This window comes from Zonotrichia leucophrys, chromosome 14 (assembly GCF_028769735.1).
Source record: "Zonotrichia leucophrys gambelii isolate GWCS_2022_RI chromosome 14, RI_Zleu_2.0, whole genome shotgun sequence".
Taxonomy (NCBI): domain Eukaryota; kingdom Metazoa; phylum Chordata; class Aves; order Passeriformes; family Passerellidae; genus Zonotrichia; species Zonotrichia leucophrys.
The window spans coordinates 9,566,421-9,577,081 of record NC_088184.1 but is presented as its reverse complement, the minus strand read 5'-3'; the positions used below and the strand labels follow the sequence as shown (position 1 = coordinate 9,577,081).

The following is a 10,661-nucleotide window of genomic DNA, read 5'->3' as shown; positions in this document are numbered from 1 at the left end:
TCCTTCAAAAATTGTGAGTTCTCTCAGAGAATCAAAAGTGCATCAAGCACTTCCCCATTTACCTCCTCCTGTGTGAGCAGGAGCTCAAGCTCAATTCCTCTGCAGTTCAAGGGCATTTTCTGCTGTAACAATGAACCAGGCACAGCCAGGCTGAATTCCTGTTCCAAGGGAGACAGGCCTCCTGCTCTAGAGATTCACCTGGCCTTTTCTAGCCTTTTTCTCATTAAGCTTCCTGTTTAGTCAAATTCCTTTTTAAATGTATCCTTTTTAGCAAGGTGCAGTCATTACTATAATTCAGCTCAGATGAAAGCCATTACAATTCAAGGAAAGACTGTTAAGTGAATTTATAACTTGAATACAATAAATTTAATTTTTCATTCAGAGCAAGAGACTTGAAGTAATTTACTTTACACCTGACTGCAGCAATTTGCCAATGAAATCCACAGTGAATATAATGTGGTTTGTTCATAAATGGAAAAGAAGAACTTGCATTTGCTGTATGGGTTGTCCTATGCTATACAATAAGGCTTGAAATCACTGGATTATCTGGACACTGATATCACTCAGGAACTACAGCACAAATGCAGCACTGTATGGGAAGAACAATGCCTGCTTCTGTCTTTTCATCCCACTGATCCTTCAAATATTTGAACAGTGGAATCACTTCATTGATGCACCATTTGGTTAAACCAGGGCTTAGCTCTCAAATGCTCAATGGATTCTTGTTTGTAGAGACTTGATGCTTTCATATCCGATGCTGTTATGTCTCTAGTACCCATTTCCATATTCATTCAGCTTACTTCTCTATAGTCCTCATTCTAATTATTGTCAGTGCTGTTGGCAACGTCTAATGAGGGATGAAGAAATGTTTCTGAGTTCCTGGGTCCGGGTGCTGTGCCCTGGAGCCATGAACTCCACATTTGGATAACACCCAAACACACACCAGCCCCTTATCGTGCTCTAATTTGCATAGAAAAGCAGCCCAGCACCCCAGACAAGTCCTGACCATTTCCCCGTCTCAGCAAATGGAGGAGGAGGGAATTAAGTCACACCTCACTGGGCACCTTTAAGTCAGATTGGAGCTCAGCTTTATGCACAGAGAAAACATCTCTGAGTCAGCATCTGGGATTTTGAAACCTGTGTATCCTTGCAAAATATATATATATATATATATACACACACCTCCTTGAAAAGCAATTCTGCCAAAAGAATCAAAGGCCCTGCTTTATTCAGCACTGTGGATACCAGATCAGCAAAGCACAGATAGTGACCCAGTTTGACTCGGTTCTTACTTGGTGCTCCTGCAGTTACACAAGCCAAGGAGCTGTTTCTGTTTATAGTGGGACCTGTTGTTTACACACTGGGATAAGGACTCTACAAGAACATACAGACAGGCTGAAAAACATCTGAGTTCATTTCAAACACATCTATATTTGAGAGCTTGCTGCAACTGAGGATTATTTATAGTGCTTATAAACCATAGTCATGGAGCAGGACTGCACCAGGCTACGTAGTGTAAACACACAGAGTAAAGTTACAACTCCTGTAACAAGGATGGGGAGGGATTTTACCACACGGGATTTGAAGAACACAGCTCAAGAACAGAATATGGTAGATGAAATATTGAATAGAAGTTCTGTTTTCAGCATATGTCTTTGCTTCCAGCTTAGCTAGAGAAGATTGCAAGAATTGATTTTATTTTCCACACAAAACCCATTATATTCCTACACACACCTTGTTATTGCCATTTCTGTTTGGACACTTTCAAAAATAATAAGCTTTTTGCTTCAGAATTAAGGCAAGAAAATTTATTCTATTTTTTTTACACTTACTGCAGGTAATTTAAACCTAGGGATGGAGTCATCTGGAGGTTCAAGTATCTTGTCTGTTTATGAATGATTGTATCAGATTTAACAGACCCAAAACTCTACCATTTCAGAAATCAGACTATGAGAATTTCTTTCTTTAAAAAAAGGCCTTTTTCTTTCTGTACCACTGAATGAACATTTTTAGAAAGAAACAGAAATGGAAGTGAACTGGAAAGGTTAAATTCAGGAATAAAAGTTTTGAACTACAGCTTCAGAAATCACATAGAATTTACATCTGGCCCATATTCCTTTCAAATGCTGGAATCAGGATTGAAATTCCCATTTCAGATGTGGAGGACCACAAATTGTCTGATTTATGTAAACAATCTACTTGGCTTAAAAATTATGTTTTCTGCATGTTGGAAAAATATAACTGAAAAAGTTTTGTACATTAACATTTTACAGGGCACCAGGAATTGAAAAGCTGCATTGTAAAGTTTTAGCACCTCTGAAAATCTACCTCAGAGGCTGAACCCACATGACATTAGAATGATAGCTGGTGAAAAATAAATTACTTAAAGTTTGTGATTCATTCAAGTTTGCAAGAATAAACCAGATGTTATTTGGTGTATTTCCCACATACAGCCTCCTCCCCTCATAGCAGTCCTTCCAGCATTTTCCTTTATTCAATATTTTACGGGGTGGGGAGTAGTTATGAGGTGTCTATCGATAGTAGGTTAAGTAATAAAACCTAAAACCCCTCTCAGATATTCCCAGATCTCTCCAGGAGTTACATTCCTCAAATGACTGGAGCATGATGCATTAATATAATTACACTAAATTACATCTACACAGCTTCTTTCATCTCATAGATTCCCCAAGCAAATTACAAGCTGAATGAATATTCCACTCTCACTGCTCACAAGCCATTTAACAATAGGTTACACACATTTTGTCAGGTGATTCCTGTTCCCTGACTCGTGACCATGGATACCCCTATCAGAGGCATTCATCTCATCCATCTGAAAATTATCTCAGGCATGTAAGAGGCCCTAAATCACATTTATTTAAATTAAAGCAGGCACTCACACAACTCTTGTTGCTCTCTTGCACGCAATTCATATTAGCACTCAAAGTAGAATGACAGGAATAGATTATAGAGCAATCACAGAACTTATGATGACTTAAAATACAGCTTTTCAAACTGGGGAGGTAGCTTCAGCTTCAGATGCTAAAAGAATTAAGGTTAAAAATTGGAAGAATAAAACAATTCCATGCCTCCAGAAGGAAGAGCCTTGAGCAAAGAGAAATGCTCAAGCCCAAGGGTTTAAAACTGCTTTTAGTGGCAGCCTGACAGGCTGAAAGGAATATCTTTTCCTTACTTTTTCATACTTCCTCAGTTCTTCCCCTGTGAAGCTGGATGGCAGCTGCAAAGTTCCTAACAGTATTTGATTTAAGAAAGCAAAAGTGACTAGACAGATGTGTATGCAATCTCTAATTTAGGGCTTGAAAAGAAAATGGTTGTTGGAGGCTGGTTGTAAATAGTTACATGATCCCCGTGCATTTCATCAGTGCACATGTTCTGGGTCTCTAGTGCCTCCAATCTTACTGCAAAAGTGACTCCAAAACTTGCTGGAGTCTGAATACAGCTGAACAGACCAGAGCCATAAATCATTTGACTGCATGCTTTACCCTTAAAATCGTAGGGCACAAAAGAAATTACCTTGTCAAAGCCTCTTAGAAAACAGAGCACACTTTTAAAGACTGCATCCTTATGTGCTTCACATAAAGTTCAAACTAATGGCAACAGCCCACAGGCATTAAGAGAAATAACAGCAATCAATGCTATTTTTAAAGGGAAGAGTGGGGGCGAGGGGTTAACATATGTGGAATTAGCTCTGGGCAAAATGAGAAGCCATTGCATCTAAAATCAAATGCATTCTCTGAAATAGACACCAGGGACCAAATTCCCGTGCAGACTCCTGCAGTCCAAGAGTTTCAGCAGAATTTGGCCTTCCTCTTAACTTAGCTTCATTAGGTCATTTCATGCCATCAGTTTTTATGTTGGACACCCTACGTACTGCACATCAGTTGTTGGCACTATGTAAACAATTTTCCAAATTGGAGGGGGAGGAAAGGGTGGTGTGTGTAAAAGGGAGAGGAATTTTTTCCCATTTAGAATAAAAATGATTTCTAAGAAGAGTTCAAGGCAGAAAGTGGTATTTGTACCCTTCTACCAGATGTCACCACTGACAACAAGAGCCAGTATTAAATATCTCTCCATCAAATTCTTCTTGAAATTTTTCAGTGCCAGCTGGTCAAGAAACCATTCAAAAAACAGGGAAAGCTGAAATCTTCCACAGCCATTCTTAGCCAACAAACAAATTATCTTCTCTGCAAAACAATTATCTGCGGAGGACAGACTTGCAGAATATTTAATAAGAAAAAAACTTGTAGCAGTAATTTTTCTTACATTTATATACTGCAAATTAAATAGCACCTCCTCCACTGAGAGGATCTTTTGCAATGGTCTTTTGTTGCCTTTTGATCAGCTGCTGCCATTGCTGGGTGCACTAAGGTTCAGTAGGTGCTCTCCATTTGTCACTTTTCTGTCTGGCACCCTGATTTATTAGTGACTGGCTTCAGTGACTGGTTAAGTTTGTCTTCCATCTTAGAGGGAAATGCTTTGGAAAAAAGATGCCTTGGTGCTCTCTCTGACATTAGGACAGTCTCTGCACCGCCACCTCTTACTGTGCCACCACCTCAAGCTGTGATGCCACTTGCACTGTCATCCCTTGCCATCCCTTAATCCTGGCCATAATGACACCTTGTGCTGTCATCCATATGACTTGTCTTTCACTGTTCTGCTACCTCAAGGCACAAGTGAGATCCAAGCTGACAGGCTCCTCACCCAGCTAGGCTACAACGTTCGTGGAAGAAAATTGAGATGATCAGATAATATCCATGAAAAAAGTAACTAGCACAAAGGAACACGGGGAAACAGCACTGGCCAAACAATTCTAGAAAATAATCACTCCTCTGAAAGGGATTCTAGACAGGCTGAAAAGGGAAAAGACACTCTTCAGAAATTGCTACAGCTATGATGTTGCTATTGAAATTTTCCTCTCTATTCTGAAAGCAAAGATCGATCTTTCATGTAGGGCTCAGGGGCTTTTGTCTCAGAGACAGCTGGGCAGATCACAACCCCTTTACTTCATACATACCCAACTAAACAGGTTGTCAGAATCTTGCAGAATTGTAAGATTTTCTCTGGAAACAGAGCAGATGAAATACCCTCCCCCAACCAACTGTTCTGATGGATTGACATAATATTATTTTACCTCCTATAGCAACAAATTCACTGTGTGTTTTTTTTTCCAAACAACAACAGATCAGATATTCTGGAGATAACATGGCTATTATTTTCCCTGATTGGTTTGCTATGCAAACAATACCTGAGCAGTTAAAAGGATACTTTTAATTTTTTTCTTTTTGTTTAGTGCTCCAATGATGAAATTCTATCACAGAGAGTGTCTACAGGTAAGATAACAAGTTATTGCATTTAAACAGTCATTAAAGACACTTCTTCAGAAGTTATTGTGCTTCATTTCATCTGACTCTTCAGATCAAGCATATCAGATAGTGGGGACTTTTGTCTTGCCCTACATCACATGAAGAAGCTGGTGTTTTCTGCTTAAATCAGAGGAAATTTGACATGACTCTGTTCTTTTTGCCTATCTGGCCACTTATCTTGTTTCGTTTGCAAATATCATATGTATTCTCTTGAGATAAAAATAGTGCAAGATGATTAGTTAGGCAAGTTCATTTGACACCATTCCCCCTTCGTGACGCTGAAATCTAAAATCTGTATATGGTATACAACTTAAAGTATATATATGCAAGCTCAGCTCTGCTGGAGACACACTGCAAGTACCTTCCTCCCAACCTGACTGCTTCCTTACCCAGTCAAGAAGACCACAAAGGTAAGCTGATTACATCTTCTGCTTTCAAAGAAACACAAAAGCAAAATTAAAGAATCTATACTTATTTCAGCTTCCAGGATGCTGTATCTTTACAAGCTAACATAGAATAGAATCAGAATTTGGATCAGAGGATGGAACAGGCAGGAACGATGTCCCGTGACAAAAATGCTGTGATTTTTAGGTTACCTTTCAACTCTTCCCCTTTTTAATCCTGTTGGCAGTGAGAATTAGGTGAACGGATGAGCTCAAAGTTACATTGCCTAATGCTGAGAGGGGGAAGTATTTTGCACAAGAACCCACTGGGACAAAGTAATTCAGTAGTAAAAGAGAAGTAACCCAGCTGCCTGAGCTGGGGAAGGATCCATTGCCATCAGTGGGAACGTATGCCATCACTTTCTTAACCATTTCAGAGATATTCAGAAAGGAATTAAAATGATTGACAATTTCTTCTGCTGCAAACCAACAGGTAGAGAGGCAGCCATTTCATATTTTAGAGAAAGTTTAAACCTGTGTTTAGATCTCAAACCAGTGCACAGACTACAAATGGGTATCACTAGTTGATTCCTTCTCAGTCCGTGCTTAGACAGGAAGAATGATGTTGCTGAAGACCACTTAGGGATTAATGAAAATATATTTCTATTCTCTCCTGGCTTTCAAGAATCACTTTTCTATGCCTTAGTCCCCTTCTTTCACTAAAATGAATCAAGAGTAACATTGCAAGTTTTAAACTGTAACCGGTCTGCACTGGTGTGTGCAGTTTACTAAAGTCTAACTGCATCAACACATTAAAAATTGATTAGAAATTTAGGCATTATAGCATTTTGTTAAGTGATACACATTGCACCGACAAACTCTTGCAGCTGTTGGTGGCTGAATGGGACAGAGTATTTTTCTCACATGAAAAGCCGCTGTGTCAGAAGAAAACACCTCCTCCACTCTACTAAGAATGAATATTAAGTCATGATACTTCTGTTCTAAAGACAACAATCTACTAAAAATGCCAAAATCTGGGCAAAAATATGGTTTATTATAACTTATATGGAATGCAAAAAGAAAATTACCTCAGAAAATACTGGCAAAAACCTTTTTTACAGAGCTCTCATGAAATGTAGTATTTCAGTGATGCAGTAGCCCAACAAGACACATTTATCATTGCAACTAAACAGGAGAGGAACTTACCCTCCAAATTTACATGAGTAAAATTACTATTACTAATTCTACACTAATATTTTCATTCTTTGTGAAAATCACTACATCTGTTGATAATAACACTAGATTTTTCACATTCCAATTACTCCAGGTACAGTTCTAGGGGACATACCAGCCCTACCTCTTGTGTGCTGTAAATACACTCTGGGTTTTACTGAGTGTAAAGTAAAACACTCAGTGTTTTACTCAGGATTTTACTCTGGGTTTTACTGAGCAATAATCCACCTCCAGGAAAACCCACACAGAAGCCATGAAGTTGTGTGGTGCTGGACACCCTGGATGTGCTCTCTCAGTGCAGCAGATCCTCCGGAGCCCCACGCTCCCGCGTGCAGAATTCCTCCCTCATTCCCAGCTTTCAGTGGAGGCACCTGCTCCAGACATCTGTTACAGCCTGCTCCACTTGCCATCAGATGAATAATGTCTCCCCTATCACACACTGTCACTGCAGAACTTCAAATAGAGCCATGAAAGTAGGACAGAAGTCATTTTAATGACTAAGTAGCTCACATTTAATTTATTTTACAGTTCAACAATGGCCATCACTGACATCCTCTCTGCTAAAGATATTGAATCTGCTCTCTCCAGCTGCCAGGGTAAGGAATGGTTGCTCTGCAGACAGAAGATGCATATCATTTTTATGTCTTAAGATGACATGCCTATCATTTTCCCCTCAGATTCCTTCCCTGTGAGATCTCTTTCTAAGCTGCATTACAGTATAGTCCCTTAAATTCAAAAGGTCTCACAAGTGGTGAACAGCAATTAAATGACCACCATTTCAGTTAGGGCTGCCTTCACACTAAGCTGTCAGTGTCTAAACCTGTTAAAGACTTAAATTTAAAGTTGGCCTTGTCCTTCAAAATTTCAGAAAAAGCCTCAGCTCGCAGAATGAGAGTGTTGTTTGTGAAGCAATTATCAGTCTCACTTCTCTTAAGAACTGTTCAGTAAGACCAAGCCAATTTTCCAAATACTCAAAGATCTGGTTTGTCTGTGAATTACTTACTCTTCTATCAAATTCTTCACCTAAGTAAGAACTCTGTGAAAATTAATGAAGAATTACAGGAGTTGTTTGTAAGTCACAGCAGCACCTTCTCAATATTTATTATTAATTGCATGTGACACATTGCATAAATCCTGATTTAGCAGAATGTGCACTGTAGCAGAAAACTTCAAACTGGCTGAAAGGAAACATGACCACGGGCACAGAGTGATTAAAAAGGGAAATTATTACCCACTGCATCTTCTCTTTTGCTACACCAGGGAACAAGAGAAAGAGAGCAGGCTGATGCTTTAAAAAAGACATACATATTCACAAGGAATACACACAGTAGTAGCAACTTCAAAGGAGAATATTTAACAACTTCTGTTTCTTCCAGCTGATGATTCTTTCAACTACAAGTCTTTCTTCTCCATGGTTGGTTTATCCAGCAAAACTCCTGATCAGATAAAGAAAGTTTTTGGAATCCTTGATCAGGACAAGAGTGGTTTCATTGAAGAGGAGGAGCTGCAGTAAGTACTGTTCAGCTGCTCTATTTCTTTAAACAACAAACAAAAACCTTAGTACTTATTTGGTGTCCTTGAAGAAACCCTTGGTTTTATTTTAAAAATAAAACACAAATTCTGGTAGTTTCTTGAATCTGTGTGGAATCCCTCAGATAATAAGAGCAGACATTACCTTATGGGACGTTTCAGAGAGGAAAACTCAAGCACAGCACCCTGTTATATTTCAGGCTGTTCCTGAAGAATTTCTCCTCAAACGCCAGAGCCCTCACCTCGGCAGAGACCAAGGCTTTCCTGGCTGCAGGGGACACCGATGGTGATGGCAAAATTGGAGTGGAAGGTAAGACTGGAAAATTGATAAACTTTGTGGTTTAAAATGCACACATTTCAGGCTGCATTTAAACTGGGGCATGCAGAATTCACACGAGTACTTTGGCCTGATACTTTCTGCCACAATTTTTCTATGAGCAAATACTCTTTTATTTTCATAGCTTTATTCCCATTTGATCTCTGTCGTAGCAACAGAATATTTAAGCCCAGTGTAAAGTCTGGTCTTCCAATCAATGATAAGAGCTTTGGGGTTAATCCTGCAGTGTTTCTGACCCATAGACTCAATGTGTCAGATTCTTAAAAGATTCAGAACACCTGGAAGTCTCCGATTTTCTATTACAGCAGTAGATGTTCTGCACTTCTGGCCATACAATATTTCCATTTTTAAACACATGTCTGACTAAAAAAACTGATTTCTTTGTCTCCTCTCAAACATTGGCCTCTATTACTGGGTGCTTAATGCACTAATGTAAAATATGACTGGTATTGTTTCTCAAGGCTGCAACTGCAGCAGTGCAGCACAGGATTTTCTGCTGGAAAATTATCTGATAAGTTAACATGTCACTGGGCAGTTTCCTCTGAGAAACTCAATCAAATTCCTGAAGAAAACCTCACAGGGATGATGTGAACTAGTCAGGATATTTCTTTTAGAAACTGCAGCACAGAAAAATAGGACATTATGCATCATGTATTAGAGATGAAGTCACTGAAAACAGGGCTGTCTCAGCTGAACTAGGACAGGTGGCAATAACTCCAACAGACACACGTGCTAATCTTAGCCAGATTTGGGAGGAGAGAGAGATCCACTGTTGGAGGAATTTGCTTTAGCAGCAGCTTTAGCAGCTTCTGTTTATGAGCCCCAAATAGGGCATTGTATTTTGCAGATCTTGGCCATTGAATCTCCCATTCTGGAATTACTTCACTACAGATATTTTCTATTTGGAATAATAAAAACTCTCACTGAGAGCTACAGGCTCCTCTTCCTTGGCTATTATCAGAGTTTGTAATGGGGTAAAGATAGTTTACCTTTAAGTCAGGATTTCCCACAAATACAAATTTACAGACACACTCCTCCTCCCTGCACTTACTCTTTTTAAGGAGTGAAAAATCTGTTACGCCCCCAGAATCTCAGTTTAGCAGTAGCTTGTGCAGTGTTATAATAACTTTGGGAGCCCTCCATGCCTAGGAGTTTTAGTCATTTCTATCTATCTTTTTAAAGATGTCAAGAAACTACTTTCAACAAGTTTTATTCCCTGCTTTTTTCACTTTCTTCCTTGACAGAATTCCAGTCTCTGGTGAAGGCATAAACAGCATTAGACCAAAGGCAACCTTGGACTGACTCTGCCAATTACCTCGTCCAGCAAGCACTTCGCACTCAGCATGTGTTTGTACATTTTTATATTGTTTCAGGCATTAACAGTTCCCCACACGTGAAGCTCACACACCGGATTGCTGAGAAACCTTGCAATGTTTTGGTCACATGGCATTGTTACATTTCCATTGTAAAGAAGGCACTTTGTGATTTTCCACCACTGATAATGTTGATATTGTGGCTGGGAGAGGGGAGAAGACAATTAAAAAATCAACTAAACAAAAAGACCCTCGGGAGAAAAAGCTGCTTTTAAAAATTTTATTTAGGTTCTCCATCCTCACGCTTGAGCATGCTGACTCACCAGACACAGTTTTGATGATCTTAAACCATATCATATCTTCTCAGGCTTAATTGTACTGATTTAATTGAGGTTTATTTCTGTTTAATTCTCTGATACTTGAGGAAAAGCAATGCTGAAAAGATAGCTAAAAATAATTCATATTAAGTCCCAACCCTGAGAAT

The 10,661-nt window shown here is 39.2% G+C and overlaps 1 protein-coding gene across 1 annotated transcript; it reads left to right on the top strand.

Moving 5' to 3' along the window:
• The first annotated feature begins 5,679 nt into the window (after positions 1–5,679).
• On the top strand, positions 5,680–10,233 carry LOC135454157 (parvalbumin, thymic-like). Its single transcript, XM_064726026.1, is given in 7 exon segments — positions 5,680–5,708; positions 5,710–5,755; positions 5,757–5,791; positions 7,526–7,593; positions 8,374–8,506; positions 8,728–8,837; positions 10,109–10,233. Coding segments are annotated over 7 exon segments (447 nt in total). The 3' UTR covers positions 10,135–10,233.
• The last annotated feature ends 428 nt before the right edge of the window (positions 10,234–10,661 follow it).